We start from the raw sequence: 17,053 nt of genomic DNA, 5'->3' as shown, positions 1-17,053 counted from the left end.
AACTCACCCCCTCATAATGAAAGGCCTTATAATTGAAGGGCATCTGCATCATCCTCCCCGAGTAGCAATTTACTGAAGCAGCTAAAGGCAAAGAGCTTTCAAAGTTTGCTGCAAAATTTCATATCTGTGCTTGAACACAGTTGATGGATTTCCAGAAGCAGAGTGATCTGCTTTGAATTAGCTGTTATCTTTTACATCCCTCCATGTTTCCTGTCATCACAAAAGAAGATGAGTTACACTTTAACTTACTGTAGAATAATCTCCAACTACCAGCAAAGGAGTAGTTAATGCTATTGGCAAGGATGATTTAGGAGACAATTTCAAAGCCCAGTTAACTATAAAACCAGAAGTCATAGTATAACAGTCTCATTCATTCTGCATACCAAGCATGAGGGAAGGCAGGGCTTAATAGCACAACTGCTGGGAGATGAGACAGAATGATGAGAAACAGTAGTTTCTCACTTTTTCACTTGACAAATGTATTCAGCTTTGATGATAGGAATAGGTATTTATCAACTGTTGCTAAAATATTATATGTAAAGTATGACATCAGTGCCCAGAACTGTCCTGGACCAGATCTAACAGGCCTTAGTGCATGAAGAGAAAATCCTTACCTTATGGATCAAACAAATTAGTCCTTACTATACAGATTTCCTATTTAAACAAACTAAGTAACCTGACAGCTGCAGAAAGATCAGACAAACCTTCAGCAGTTAGGAAAAGGCTGTATTCTGAACTTGTTTTCAAACATGCTTTCAGGCCATAAGAACAGCAGCAAATAAATGCCCTCAAGTCATTTGACAGAAGTTTTTGTTGGCTTTGACTTTTTTTTTGTTATGCTTCCACCATTAAACTGACTTTTTTTCCCACACAAAACCAATCTCCCTACCCCACAGGAAAACAGTTCATGTAGCATATTTACTTTCTAGTACACTCATTTTCTGGCAAATCTGCAACCTCCCACTTCATATATTACCATACAATATCTTGTTACTGAAAAACAACCATAGATATTGAAAACAAAGAGCCATTGCAAAATTTCTGCATCTTACTCCATTGTCTTTGAAAGGGCTTGAAGACTCTGTCAAATATTCATCCAACTCTGGCAATGATCATTCTGCCATGCTACAGGCCCATAATCATGTTTCCCATAATCATTCAAATGAGTAGCCTGTTTATCTAAACAGCTCTACTACAATGATCAGCAATGAGACAGCTGCCAATGACCACATTTCAACAACTTTTTAAGACTTCGGTGTTAATGCCCCATTGAGATAAATGGGGCAATCCCTCCCCTTATAGCTTTTACTCCAAATTAATTTGCAAACTGTGGTTGTGGTCACCAAACTGACTTCACTATTTGATGTTGAAAAAAGTTACTGCAGTACATGGTATTGAAAATACTCTCAACATGCTCTCCAGAATCATTAAAAGAATAAAAACCTGCTATTAATAACAGTGGCAATTTCATTCTTGTTTTAATAGTCTACAGGTTACCTAAAATCTAGGGTGAAAAAACTCCAAACAATCTTCATTAACCAATGCTAGAAAGGACTATGACCCCATTAAACACACAAACAAATAATTATATGAAAATATTGCTCAGTCTGCTTTTGACACAACTTTCTGCATTGATGGTTTCCTGATTTCCCCCACATTTAGGTCAGTTTCTCTCCTAAAGTAGATCTGACATTAGAAACAGAAAAGAAACAGACATTTTAACACCAACTTTGCTGTGGTTTCCCCAAGCATGTTAGAAGGGCATAAATGATGGAATGTAGTATCCAAATTAGCATGGTTGGGACTTTTTATTGTTGTTTGGTTGTGTAGAGGCTTTTTGGTTATTGTTTACTTGCTTTTAATTTCTTCTCTCACTGACAATTTTTTTTTAAGCTTATTTTGAGCAGGGCTACCTTCTGGAGATCTGGTCAACAGTAGCTATTTATGAAATTCCAACTAAAAAAAGTTACAGGCAGGTATTTGCATAAAAAAACTTCAATATTGTTAACAGCTCAGCCAATATACTCCATGATACATGTATCTGCGTCTATTATCAAATGATACCTAAGGGCAGTCATAACTAAAGCTGCTAAGAGTAAAAATTAGGTGTTCTGCAGGTCCTCCAAGTCAAGTCCATGACAATAATGATCCTTACTATCTTTTTAATTAATGAAAAAAGAGCTAAAGCTCAAGGTTTTTATTCTATTGTGAAACTGATGGTACTCACAAGCTATTCAAAAGCTACATGGTAGGGGATGGAAAATTCAAACAAAAAATTCCTCCCAGACAAAATCATACCTAAAAACATCACAGATGTTGTCACAGTGTCTGCACTCTTTATCAGGACATTTGGAAAGGTAATCACATAGCCCAGTGCAATTTCATGTTCAATGGCAGTTCCATACATTTGCAGGTTTCTGTCGAAATGCCAGAAAAAGTGACAAGGTAACAATTCTGCTTTAAATCAAGACTAGCTGGGATTGAATTCAGTCCTCAGAAAGGAGGAAGAATAGTCTTCCCTCTTCATAGTGCTTTCTGCCTCCATCTTGCATTCAGAATGGGACACAACCTATCATTAGGCCGTGCTGGCAGGCACAGGGTAAACAGAAGTCTCAGAATGGGAAATAGGGTGACATTACAGGATTGCACCATACTCCCCACACTTTTATTTTGTAAAATATTTTATCAGTTCCTTCCAGGAGACCATTATTGACAACCTACAGCAGTTAAGTAGCTCATGCCCCAAACCACATTTTACATCAAACACATTTGAACATAAATGCTCAATTTGAAATTGTTATAGAATTACAATCAATGCATTATTGCACTGAAAGACACTAACTGTGAAACAGAACCAACAATGAAAAAGTACAAGCTGCAGCTCTTCAAATACTACAATCTGGCAAAGCAATGCATAGGTAAAAGGGAATATTAGAGGAGATTTCTCAATAGCAAGTCAGATAAGTGGTCCTGGCAATTGCTGTTTAGGATACAGGGTGGAAAACACTGACAGTAGAGTTATAACCCCAGTGCTGATTTTTTTCATGGTCTTTCTGCTATCATTAAATTTTCATTTAATAAGAACTGTCTACCAAACTGTAAACCAGTTTAACTCTGTAAGAAAATAGGTTCTCAAATCCTGTGTCTAACTGAACAAATATTATCCCTCTAATGCATTTCCTTTCCTGTCTGAAGAAAACAGCACTTTCTCTGTTGTTCTGGGTGACAAGGTTAGGCCATATGTACATAGACTTTTTCAAGCCCCTAATTGGAACTGCTCGGTGTCAGTGTGAGGTCCCCCAACTCACTGCCTGGGATTTGAGAACACTGACTACGGGTATTAGAATTTGATTTTTAAAAAGACAAAGACTACCACATATCAAATATATCCCTGGGGATATTGTGGAAGCCAGAAACTCCAGAAGCTTGTCTTGACATCAGAGGCATCTAGGTCCTGTCTATTCAGCTGTTGATGATTAACAATATAAATATTTTTATATCGGCTCTCAAATTGCACTGACCACCAACTCAAGTTACCATCATCTCTTAAAGAGCCTCAATTGATCAAAGAATTAACTTCCATAGACAAATGAAAGCTACATTTGTCCCATTTCTTACACCCTAAGCACAAGACTGTAAGATGAAATCAAAAGTTTTGAACAGAGGTCATTTAACCCACCCAAGGTAGGACCAATTATAAATAAGCAACATCAATGTATTGCTGCCCTACTTGCTCTTAAGATATTCCTAATGACATAAATCCCACAGTGATTGCAGACAACAGATTCCTGTAGCTCCCTATTACCAAAACGCTTCCTGAGTATTATTTGCTATGACATTAGCCCCATGTGTTTTGCCTCCACCATTACATTTTCACCTTTAAGCCCATCTTTATAATCCTTCTGCATAAAATTCAAAAATTTGAACTCTCTGCTTTCTCAGTTGTCTTCTCTTTGTAATAAATATTGCCAATCATTACCATTTTTCTTCAAAACCAGCTTTTCCTAAATTTTTCTGAGATTATCCTTTGCATCCCAATAATTATGAAGGCCAAAATGAACCATTCAGAATTGGATATTGCCAGGCATGACCACCAAATAGGCAACTGGGCCAGATAGACTTCTAGTGTGATTCCATTTCTTATCTCCACCACCAATGCTTAACAGGAAAAAAACACAAAATACTAAATGCTCTCTTGTCAGAGGGATGTTTCTAGCAACAGAATATTTTACAAGATAAGTAGAAGACCTTCTTACCAGTTTCTTTACTACTCTGACACATGTAACTCCTATATTCAAACTCAACTGAGTTTGTGATTGCCAACCTTACACTTAAATAGTATGCTGCCTTTCCCTTATGGTCTCCTGGAAGTTGAGTTGTAGACAAAAATTCTGAAAGGCTAAAGTAGAGACTTGCATAGATTCTTTTAATTTGCTTTCTAATTTGCAGGCACTTAGGATATCTATGCCATGATGCCAAGATGTCCCGTGGAGAGGCAAAAGACAGAATGTTTCTGATAAAGTGGCACCACCTAACTGCATGGTGCCAGAAGGCAAGGCTTTAATAAATTATTGGGAAAATTATAAAAATACAAACAAAAATCAGTGTCTGTGGCAGCTAGATCTAAAAAGTTATCAAACAAAAAAACAACCAAACAACAACAAAACTGAGAGGTGGGGGATGTAAAAAAATACCAAGCCAAAACAGTAAAACCTTGGGCTTTCTAGTCTGTCTTTCTTTCTTTAGCCACTTGCTGACCAGAAAAATTTGGTCCAATTTTCATTTCAAATTTTATTAGACTAAAATCTAAGAAACAGTTGAAGACCCTTTCTCCAACAGTAACAGGTGTACTTAAATGCCTCTAACATTATAAGAAAAAGAGTAATATTTTTTTTAAATGCTTCTCTTTTTACAGAGATTTTATGGCTATTCTACTGCCCTCTTAAGATGATCCTGCTTGCTGTTGAATTTACAGGAACTAAGTTTTAACTGTTTGTGGGGTTTTTCCCCACTGGTTTGGTTTTATTTATTTGGGGGTTTTGTTTGTTTTCCAAACACAAAAGAATCTGGAAAAAAATATGTTAGAGACTCTTTCACTACCCCAAAGGTTCTTACCAAAGCAATTTGGGACAAGTCTTCTAACTTCACAATGGCAAAAGTGTATCAAAGCTATAAAAGTGTATCAAATGCTTTCTCATTCAGAGCACGGCAGCAACGCTGAATCGAAATGTGCAATAAAATTTTTATTACAGCCACACTGTTCCTCCCTCATTACTTTAAAACTTATACATTAAAACCCAAAATTTAAACACTCCCATTACTGTTTTTGTTTCATAATTGGTTCTGGGATGAGCTATTGTACAGCAGTCATCTTCCTCTGCTCTCTATTTCAATGATATCCACAAGATCAACTAAAGAAATCTCCACTCATAATTGCTCAAATGCAGTAACAGGCGATCATAATTTCTTTATGTTTCTTTCAGTGTTTCTTTCCAAATACACTATGACAATCAAAATGCAAATGGGGTACCTAGCACATAACTCCGAGTTTAGAAGCAGCCCAAGCGTCCAAGATAGATGAGTTTTGGAAACCACTGCCAAATGTTTACAGTTCAAGGAAACAAGAGACCTGCAGAAAGATTTAAGGGCAGACCTCACCCAGTCTAACTCAGGGAAGGTTGACAGACTACTAAGAAAGCTATTCAGTAAAACTATCCAGTTAAACAAATAAACAAACAAATGTACATACACACAATGCTTTCACTGCAAAGAACCTCAAACACGTAGTTTAGTCACACTGAAAAAGTAACCAGAAGCAGATTTTACAAGGACAGGCTGATGGACCTGAAGTTGTTCAGCCTGGAGAACTCGGGGGAGACCTAACAGTAGCCTTCCACTACCTGAAGGGGGCCTACATGAAGGCTGGAAAGGGAGTGTTTACAAAGGCCTGTAATGATAGGATGAGGAGCAATGGTTTGAAATTAGAGAAGAGTACATTTAGCTTGGACAATAGAAGGAAGTTCTTTACCATGAGGGTAGTGGAACACTGGAAGGAAGGTAGTTGCGGCCCCATCCTTGGATGTATGCAAGGTCAGGCACAATGGGGCTCTTGGCAACCTGATCTAATGGAGGACATCCCTGCTTATTGCAGGGGTGTTGGACTAAATGACCTCTGCAGGTCCCTTCCAACGCAAACCATTATATGACTGTATAACAAGGCAGGACAAAGATACCCAAACTAGCTCTAAACACAGTAGCCTAGATCCTGTAAATCAAGGCAACATGGAGCTCAGTGCAAGGTACTCTCACCTATGCTCCTGTATAAACCGTGCTGCGTCTGAAGTAGCCAGACCTTTGCAAGCAGTAAAAGATGTTTGAGATCTTACACTTACCTTTAATATGTTTGCTGTACAACAGGAAAACCTGCGTTTTGGAGCCATTACAATTGTTAGTCTAGGTACACACCAGGAATGGGGAAAGTTACACCAAAGGGTACCAGAAGCAAATTTGGAACCTGAATGTGTTGCCACAATTTTAACTTTGGGAACTTCCATGCAATTCTTTACAGGGCTTTGATTCAGCAGTCCCAGTCTAAAATGCTTTTCTGATATTGGATAAACTTAAGCACAAGCTTAAGTACTTAGGAGATGCTCTGCTAAAGTGCTTTACAAAATTATATTCTTCCTAAAAGAGGTTCCAAAGCAGTGTATTGTTGTTAATAGTGTACATTGAACACTTTCTCCAAAGGTTTTGTCAGAACTTTCCAGAGTGTAATATCACATGGCAATATCAAAACAGCCAATGCCCTCTACACAAACCCATTTTTGTTCCCTTACTCTCAATTCTCCCAATTACAATTTTAATACTTCCTCCCATCCCCCCCACTACCCCACCACCACCACCACCCCCCACCCTGGAAAATAAACTTCCTCTTTTTACTAGTATAATCAAAACGTAAAGCCTTTTCCCCATGAGAATTTTTGTATCCTCTCCTTTCCCCTCCCTGTTATTTAGATTTCACGAACCCTTTTGTCTTACAGTTTTGCCGACCACAAAGCAATGTCAATATAATTTAGAAAGATTTTCCTGTCAGTTTTTAGTGTCTGTTTTTATTCTTTCTGTATGAAAGCCTGACTGCAGTCCTAAATGCACACATCCTCTCCTACCTTGAGGTGACTGTCATAAATGCACATAATCATTATGTAGTGGATATTCCCATGAAAACAGACATAGTTCATTAAATAATAAAATAAACAAAACAACAACAACCACCAGCCCTACACAATCCACCAGCTGCTTAAAGCTATAGGTTACAGTTATGGGCTAAATTTCAGTAAGCCATAGCTGTTCTTTATGTTCCATTTTACTTGTGTTAATCCAAATGCTTTGTCTCCTCTGTTCATTCTGCGCAAATCAGCAGGAACACTGATCTTCCTCCCAAACACAGAGCAACAGAAAGAGGGTCTTTCAACCTGACAGGTAATTTTGGAGGAACACAATGGTAGGGGAAGCAGAAGATAACCCAAAGAATCAAATCCTTTCTCACCAACATTTTGTAAAACATTCATGTTTCTTACATTGTCATTTCTCAGAAATACTTTTACACAGTAGAATATGGAAGGCCACCAAAGAAGTCAAAAAACTGAAGAAGCCAATCAGTGTATAAGTATTCTCTCAAGGGAGCTGTTCTGAAACATCCTTGTTAGGAATCAATCTGAAAGTCTTTGCTCTTGACATAGGAATGGTGTGGTAAAGAACTACTCAAAACCACACATCTATTCTTCACAAAACCAGAGAAACTTCTCTGTCTTTAAGACACTAAGAGATTTAAGTCTCATCTCCAAGACATCTCTGGAAGGCACTGGACTGCTGGATGCCTGCTCTAATTCAGTAGCAAAACAAGACTTTAAGGGGCTTCAGGAATATGTAAAATTCTGCTCTGCTGATGGTAATATGTGTTCCACCATTTCACAGATGAAAAGAGCAGATAATGGAATTGCCCATATTGGAAAACTTTGTGTCTCTGAATCAGGAAAAAACCCTAGATTTAATTTTATTATCCAAGATTGAAATTCGTCTCACTTAGAAGTAAGCCATAATGTACACTAAAAAAACACCCATTACAGCAACACAAGCAACTTTGTTTCATCAGAGAAATATAACATTTAATTAGTTTTCCAAATGCATAGACTGAAAAGCCATTAGACAGTCATTAGGAGTAATATATCCATTTTTGTTTTACAATCACCTGATTGAGTTAGCCAAATTTCTAAAGCAACTCAAACAACTTTTTTGGCACTATTATCCCAGTGAAATTTCCAAAATTTTTTTCAACTGTGATCACTGAAATTTTCCCTTAAGCTCTGAAGTGCTGATGATTGTCTTCATTTTGACAGATTTACAGAGCATTTTTTTTTTTAGGCAAAAAAGCACCTGGTATGTTTATGGCCCCATTTCAAGAGCTAGAAATCCACAACTATTCAGCAATTTTTATGAAACAATCTTTAAGGAAACTCCTTTTGTGTTCTCCAATATGCGGAGGGAAAAAAAGACAAAACACCTGAAGAATGAGATGGCTTTAGATATGTCATAAAAAACCCACCTTAATTTCCCAAAGGAGCAAAATTCATCTAGCTATTCACACGTTTACCATTTTACTAGCAAGAACTTCTTAATAACCTTATTAATGAGCAACATATCTACACAAAAACTTGTCAAAAGGCATATGATGATTTTGTCACAACACTGTGGAAGTGGTCAATATACAAAAGACTAGATTCCATTGTAAAAATAAAGTCTCTGAACAGATTGTATTCTACAGCTACCTACAGCTTCTTTCATGCTGTTTTTTTATTGATGCATCAATACTCCAGACATTCTATGAAGTTTTGCAGTTTATTTTCCCCACTTTGTGTGAGCTCCAGTATGCTCCAGTATGGAGTTATGTAACAGACAACCAACAACGCATACGACATGCAAAAAAAGAACGGAATTGATGGTGGTGTTTTACAGAAAACTAAGAGGAAGTGTGAGAGAATGAACAAAATCTAGCACAGCTGTTACCTGAATTTGAATCCTGATCTAACCCAACTTTGCTTTCCAAAATGTAACAGAGAATGTACCAAAAAAAAAAAAAAAAAAAAGAAGAAAGAAAAAACCACAAAAACAAAACAACCAAAACCATCTGGAAAATAAATAATTCCAAAGTTTCTTTTGAATAATTTGGTGAATTTTTAAGATCTGCTCCTGCCAAACTACAGCAGAAAGTACGAGCAAAGAACAGTCTCCACCATGAACATGCCTCAATTCTGAAAGACCACACTCCTAACATACACCTTGTTCTGGTAGGGGATCACCATCTGTGTTACAAGTTTTGGAATATTACTAATACAAACACTTGCATCCAGTAAGAAGTGTCGGGTGATTTGTTACATTTCAAAACCAAGAGACAATTCCAGTCAATCACAAGCTGGCACTACATTCAGTTCTGCCAGAAAGCTGAAGGATGCCAAGGTAAGAATAAAGCAAACCCTCTCCTCACTGCAGATGGACTCTTTACACAAAAAGGCTCTCTAGAAAATGCGGAGCTCCTATAACATGGATTTTTCCATATTTTGTGTTTGTTAGTTTGCATTATGGGGGAGATACCAGCCCAGGACAATCCTTATTTACTGTTAGTAGCTCTCTTTTAAATATTCAGTACATATAACACAGTACAGTTGCCAAATGAGTACTGAGGGGAGAGCTACTATTTGGTTTCCCTCAAATCAGTTACCTCAGTTCACATCCTAAAAAGACTGGAACGAATCATTACCCGCCTTAAGCAGCGGTGCCAAGAATGCAAGTGCAGCAACAAGCTAAAAAGTCCTTTCCCTCTTCCCAGGGCCCAAAGTAGGGGACAGAGTAAGAAGCAGAGATTAACAAAATATGTGTTTTCTCATCAGTCATGCCTGCCATTTCAGAAAAAAAAAAAAAAAAAACACAAAAAAATTAGAAGACTATAGTAGGACACACTGACGGAAAATGTAACGTGAGCGTGCTACTGAACGTGCACCTTGTGTTCAGATGCTGAACCAATGCTGGGATACAAACTGTTTATACTAACAGAAATCTTGTCTGTTAATCAAAGCCTCACAAATGAGTTTTTTTAGCATTGAAATGATAGCTTTTTGTAACCTTCAGATTAATTTCCTTTATGCTGTCTTTATGACAGTAACGAAATCTATGAATAAGGCCAAAGACCAGGACTCTAGCAGAACTAATCAAGCTAATATTGCATATTGCCCTGACACATACACCGAGGAGGCAGACAGGCAAATACAAGCATCTGAGGGACAGACGCTACAGAAAAACAAGTAGTAAAGATGATTAAATATAACATAAATATGGATACTATTAAAAATGAGTTGTTAATTTTTTATTACTTTTTTGTGAAACAGAAAATGCTGCAAGTTGTGAACTTCAATGCAAAATTCTGTTTGTGAAGGAACTGAAAGGTGATGGACCCAAGAATATGAATTGTGTGAGGAGAGACACTGTGCTTAGAGTCTAGCCACAAGAGCCCAGACACCTTCCCCTAGAAATTAGCAGGAGTGCTGGGATAAACTTTACAATCAGTCCTGTGAGTGAAACAGCAGTTTCACGGTCCATGCCAGCAGAAGTAGATGACCAGAGTGACGGGAAACGTTGCCACCACCAGCAGGCTGTGAGGTACCTGGGGAAGAGCCAGTACCTAAGATGCTGAGAAACTTAAATCAGGAAAGAACCAAAGTGTCATAAATAATACTCTTTCTTGAAGGGAGAGGAAAAAAAAAATAAATAAATAAAAGAGCAGCAAGGTTTGAAATTTCCTCACAGAACTCTTAGATCCTCTCCAAAGAAGAGTCATAAGACCTAACAAAGTCCCTCTCACTCTTCTCCCCATATTCCCCTTGCCCTACAATCAGGGCTTTAATCTAAAAAAAAAAAAAAAAATAAAATTGCACATTTTCTGACCAGATCACTGCCAAAACTCACAGGCATACAAACAAATTCATGTCAATCTTTAGCCTCGTCCCTGACTCAAGCCAATGGTCTGTGCTCCACTGATCTGATAGCACTGTTTTTATCTAAAAATATCAGTGCATAGGCAGCTTTTTCTTTTTTCTTGTAGAATCACATAGGTGTTCTATTGCTAGGGAAAACATTCACTTTCTATCACAAAATGCAAATATTACACAGACTATCTCAACTTTGGGGAGAAGAATGTCAACATTTGCACAGTTTCTGCAGTCTGTCCTTGATCTGGATACATGCATTGAGCCAAGGCTCACTGTAAATTGTAGCCAAAGAAAAACATGAACAGGAACACTAGCAGCATGAAAATGCACTGCAAGAATCAATCCCATATTGCACTTAAATGAGTATCAGAACTAATACATTCATCAGTACTTTCATATCACAGTCAATAAAATCAAGTCTGAATAATCTGTATTCAAGAGCACATCTGTTGAAGTAGCATCTCTATTGTTGCCATGTAAAAGTAGGTTTCCCTTCTAATTTTACACAATATACATAGTGTAGTGCTTTCAAACATCATTTTATTCACCAAAAATAGATTATCTCTTCAAAAGCATTCCCTTTAATAACAAAAATTACTTTCCAGACAAGACAATCCCTCCAAGTCTTTCCCACAGGCACTCCTTTCTACACTTAACTGAACAAGATCCTTCTTTTATATCAATGAGCTTTTAGATATGAATCAAAACTCCAGCGCCAAACAATGAAGTGCAGTGTGCAACTAGACACCCTGAGAACCCTACAACTGACAAGATGTAAACTTTTGAAACATACACATGCACACTCTATAGAATCATAGAATGGTCTGGGTTGGAAAGCACCTCCAAAGGTCATCTAGTCCAACCCCCTCCACAGTAAGCAGGGGCATCCTCAACTACATATCTTTCATCTTCACTATATCCAGGCTGCTAGCACATTAGTACCAGTGCCTGCAGGAGACTCACAGATTCACACATTGCTTATGATGCAAAAGCAGCAAGGCTGCAGCCTTTCTGCTTCAGAACAAATGGTCCAGTGTGCTTCTTGAAGCCTAACAATATAAAAGAACCATATATAATCCTTTTACCTAACAGCATGCTCAGCAGATTGATTAATCTATCTGAGTAAAATGCAATCTTGTTCCAAGTTAGATAAAAACTCTGGGTTTGTTGTGAGCACGTCTTAAGAACCACTACAGTGTTAAGCCTTCCAAAGCCTCACAGTTAAATAAACCAGTGATGTACCAACAGGAGTTGGGTGCAAGGGTATCACTGCATGTTAAGCGCACATTAAGAGTGGGAATACTCTACTTCAGAGGTGAGAGCAATTCCTTCACAACACCTATCAAGAGCACTATATGGTTACCATTGAAGAATCTGTCTTTTCCCTACCATGTAGCCCACTGAAGTTTTACTGTGCTGCTCCTCCTCCTGACAAAGGACTGCAGCATCACATAAAAAGTTGCTCTGTTTCTAAACTGGAACTCTCTGAACACAAGTATTTTGCCAATACCGCCAAGACGTATCAATTCATCTTACCCCTCCTGTCAACTCGGCTCTTATTACATAAATAGGAATTGGTGTCACACATCTAAACAACGTGAAACAGTGCTTCTGCAGCAAGAGACACCCATACAACGTTGCTGATACGCTAGACTTCTTGAAATAACTATGAATAAAAATACCCTGAAGCATGATGCTGAGTGTATACAACTTTTCCCTCCATACTTTTAGAAAAACGAGAATCAACTATTAAATTCCCCAGTCAAAACTGAGAGCATAAACAAAATTAATATTTGCAATTATAAGCATAAGTGAGTAGTATAAACGTAGTCTACTTGGCAGTCTGTCCTACTCACAAATTAACTTCTGTAATATCTCCTCCAAGCTATTGACAGATCCAAGAGTTAACAATTTATGGCCACATTTAATAGCAGAAAGTATTTCAAACTAATTCTCAGCTACTTATGTCCAATATTTAAAAGGTTTAGATATCTATCTTGAGTGGGAAGAGCACACAGAGACAACTCTTTCCATCTGTGATTGTCAGAGTGAAATAGATATAAATTTACATACTTCTAAAGATAAAATCAAATGACTGTCCAACTGATAGGGAAATGATCAAGAAGAAAAAAAAAAAACACAAACCACCCATATGAGTAAGCATATGGAGTTCCAAGCACCAGCTACTTCAGTACATACAATATTCTGGGACATGACAGCATGGAAAGGAGCAAGTTCATCCATCCAGCTTAATCGGAAATCACTGAAAATAATTTTCAACCAAATGCATGTGACTCATTTTGGCTAATGAAAACATACCCCTCAAACTGAGGAACTTAAGTAAATTATATTTCTCCTAATTCTGCCACAAACATTAAAGAAAGTGGATTTGCCAAAGATAAAAGTAAAGTAGGCATGATAGATCATCCATTAGCAGCACAAGCATAGCTAATTCTTCCTGACAGTGACATTACTTGGGATACGAGTCATTCTTTTTTTCTTTTTTCTTAAAATAAGTGTTAACACATAGTAGACATAGTAAATCCCACATATTTTATTCCCAGACATTCTAGGTCTGTGTACCAGCGAATTTTTTTATGAAGGCTGGGCCTTAACAATAACATACCAGGAAGAGAAAGAGTAAGAACAACTTAACGTATTATAGTAAGCAAAAATTAAATAAATAAGAGAGGTTTTATAATCTCCACAATTCAGAGTAGTTTAAGATAGTGTGAACTAGTACAATTCATTTGAAACAATAACGAGAAGGAACAAGTTGCACATTTTATGGATAATCACAAGTACATTATTAATACTGCACTTAACTCTCCTTAATACCAAGCAGTGAACTACCCAGTGGTTTGGGTTTGAGGGTTTTTTTCCATAGATACATTTTTGCTGTTCGAGTTTATACTGCATTCTCTAGTAAACAGCAATTTTTATTTATTTATGTAAACAGACATGCATTGGCAAACAAAGACATATGGAAGAAAGAGACATAATGGATTTACTATTTGCTTTAGACACTTGACATCTGTGGATAGCACCATCTAAGTTACAAGCCAGTAACTTTTCATATTTCGGTCATTTTGGTTTATGAATCCAAACCTCACTTAGTTTGACGATGTAAAAAGCTCTGGGAGAGAGATAACAGAAAAGGAATAAGGTTATAGAAACTTAAAATAGGACTATGATTGAGTATTCTTCCCTTTCACATCATAAATTCAAAAGAACAAGGAAATTCACATCTGTTCTGACTTAGAACTTAAAGAGCAAAGAAAAAGTATTGGGATTATTTATATCTTGTTCGTATTTTGGGAAAGATTTTTGGAGCCAGACCCAACCACCCTGCTCACCTAAGTCCCGCGAACATCCCGCAGTACTTACCCCCGCAGAGGAGGAGCCCGCCCGCAGTCCACCCCGCCGAAGGCATCTTCCCCAAAGTCCGTGTTCCTGCCGACCCGCCTCGGCCGCGGGCGCTCTGCGCAACTCCGGGCAAGATGCGGGCCGGTTCCCGCGGGTCTCAGTCGGGCCGGCCCATAGCCCAGGAAGGGGCAGCTAGCCTCGAGACGATGCGCCAAGCTAGGCAGGGACGGGACGGACCGCACCGGGATGCCACCTCGGGATGCTTCTCCGCCGGCTCCTTCTGTCGGTCCTCCTGGGTCCCTCTTCGCTGCCACTAGCCGTGAAAAACCGCCCTCGTTCCCTCAGCAGTGCTAGTACCTCTCGGGCTCTGCGGGGAGAAGCTGAAGTCACAGGCGAAGCTCCGCTTCACCGCGTCTGCCGCCAAACCCCCACTACTGCCCGAGCGGCGGCACCGCCCGGCTGGGACCAGCCCCCTGCCCCTCCTCCGCACCGGTCCGCGCTGCCCGGGCCGCTCGGGGCCGCCCTCAGCCGCCCCGCATTTGCCGCCCCGCCCGTCGGGCAGCCCCTGCTCCGCCCCGCCTGCTGAGCCTCCGCGGAGGGGACGCGGCCGCGGCTCCGCCCTGAGCATCCTCGCGGGCAAGGTGCGGGGGGCCGGGACGGCTCAGAGCGGCAGCGCAGAGCCACCCTCATCAGCGTCCCGCTGCACCAGCACTCGGCCTTTACGGGGAAGGTAGCGGAACGGTAGCGAGAGGAGGCTGGGGAGGGAAGGAAGCCACACGAGCCGCGCAAACACACCAGGTGCGAGACAAAGCAGGGACAGGCGCTGCGGCACCAGGATGTATCCAAGTGGCCGCCTTCCCCCGGCCCCAAACACATTAAACGTGTTGAATAATTAATCCTTGGGAGAGGAGACAATTTTTGCTTGATGGTAGGAGGATGCTCTAAGAGATGAGTTCTACCTGGCAGCCAACCAAAGTAACCAGGAACGCGAGCATCCCGCTTAGCGTCGAAACGCCACTTTTAAACCGCAAGCGGGAAGAAAGGGAAAAGGGAAGAAAAACAACCCAAACCAAAAGAAGAAAAAAAAAAAAAAAACCAAACCAAACAAAACAAAACAACCAAAACCCCCCAGACACGACAACCCACCCCACAAACACGAAACCAACACGCACGTCCCCTGAACCTAACCAAACCGAAAACATGCTTTTACAACAGGTCGGGGGCGCTGAAAACAGCGGTCCCAAAAAGCCGCCGCTGACAAGCACCGCCCGGAGCTCTGGGTGCGCCGCTGCTGTCCCCGCCTCGCCATCGTCCTGGGCTGCGGCAACCGTACCGAATCCCGCTAGGGAGCCCCGGGACAGGGCGGGCACAGCGCCGCAGCCACCGCGCCCGCGCAGGCTTCCCAGACCCCGCCCGCCCCCAGCTCCACATGGAGCTCTCCGCTGACAGAAAACCCTTCCGCTGCCCTTCATCTGCTGAAAGGAAACAGAGTCAACCTGCTGGGGAAATACTTTCTCCTCACCCCAACCCTCCTCAAAGCTGAGGCTGCTTCGACATAGCCGCACTGTTGCAAAGATCTGGGCGTCAGGATTCAGACGACAGCAGCCGAAGAAGCTACATCTCTGGTCTTTCCCAGCCTTCACACTTGAAAATACGCAGGCAAGTGCAGGGAAACGCTCAGAGGAGAACGCTGCGCCATGGCATTTTCACCTAGCAAGAGGTGCTATAGAGCACTTCAATAAAAATCAGATAGGGAATTCTTTCTCTAGCGTGGAAAGAGCTCTCCTTAAAATACTCAACTTTGTAAGAGGCAAAATATAAGACATAGCCCTACAGAACTGATTAAAGAACTACCCTATTGTATCTTTCTGTTAGAGCTCCATCAAGCATTCCCAAAGTCTTCCATCAGGCTTAGGAAAACAATAAGCCAAGTGCAAGCACCTGAAGAGGTAATAATGAATCTGAGATGAAGACTAGCAGCTGCCATAAAGTAATTGCATTTAAAGTTGCCTGAGAGAGTATAAATTAAACTTTTGACTACTTAGTCAGGTGCACTGGTGTTTGTGGGTCTTTCATAAATGCCTGAAAGAGGGAACCAAAAAGCATATTTGGGATGCTTCTGTAAACCAAGGCAAAGCAACATATAAACCATTAACATTAAATCAATGTTTTGTGAAGAAATGTCTTACGTTAAACTGAGCTTTATCTTAAATCATATTTAAAAGCTCACACAGTATACAAATCAATATTGATGCCATCTAAAACGCAGCACTATCATCTGCACTGATAAATGCCAGTTTCCATCCAGGACAAAGTGACTTCTTGGAAGAATTTCAAGGACTTCCAATCTCTTCTGGCATCTCAGCAACTGAAGCCAAAGCTGTATTCTTCTGCCAGCTTCAGGCTCTGCTCCAGCACATTAAAACTGGTTTTAGATGCCATCATGTTCGTCATACTAGGAGCAGAAGTAAGGTCACAAGAATAATTTTTTCATTTGATTTCCAGGCTTTTAAGTTAAACAGATTTATATCTTTTCAGAGGAGCATAGCTTATACACAGCACACATATAGGAGAAGGTTGCCAGCTTGGGTGAGAAAGGGACAGAAAAATTGCATTTGGTGTTCCAGCTACTGTGATCACCACTCTAA

The 17,053-nt window shown here is 40.0% G+C and overlaps 1 protein-coding gene across 2 annotated transcripts in view; it reads right to left on the bottom strand.

Moving 5' to 3' along the window:
• RET (ret proto-oncogene) overlaps nt 1-14,857 on the bottom strand; it is an 81,371-nt gene extending 66,514 nt beyond the window's left edge. For both annotated transcript variants that reach the window (XM_054163403.1, XM_054163404.1), the window contains exon 1: nt 14,427-14,857. In XM_054163403.1, coding sequence (XP_054019378.1) covers nt 14,427-14,472 — 46 coding nt within the window. In that variant the 5' untranslated portion in view covers nt 14,473-14,857. The remainder of the gene's footprint in view (nt 1-14,426) is intronic.
• Between the last annotated feature and the right edge of the window lie 2,196 nt (nt 14,858-17,053).

This window comes from Dryobates pubescens, chromosome 8 (assembly GCF_014839835.1).
Source record: "Dryobates pubescens isolate bDryPub1 chromosome 8, bDryPub1.pri, whole genome shotgun sequence".
In the NCBI taxonomy this organism is placed as follows: Eukaryota; Metazoa; Chordata; class Aves; order Piciformes; family Picidae; genus Dryobates; species Dryobates pubescens.
Note: the sequence above shows the minus strand (reverse complement) of the source record. Positions and strands in the feature narration are given on the sequence as shown.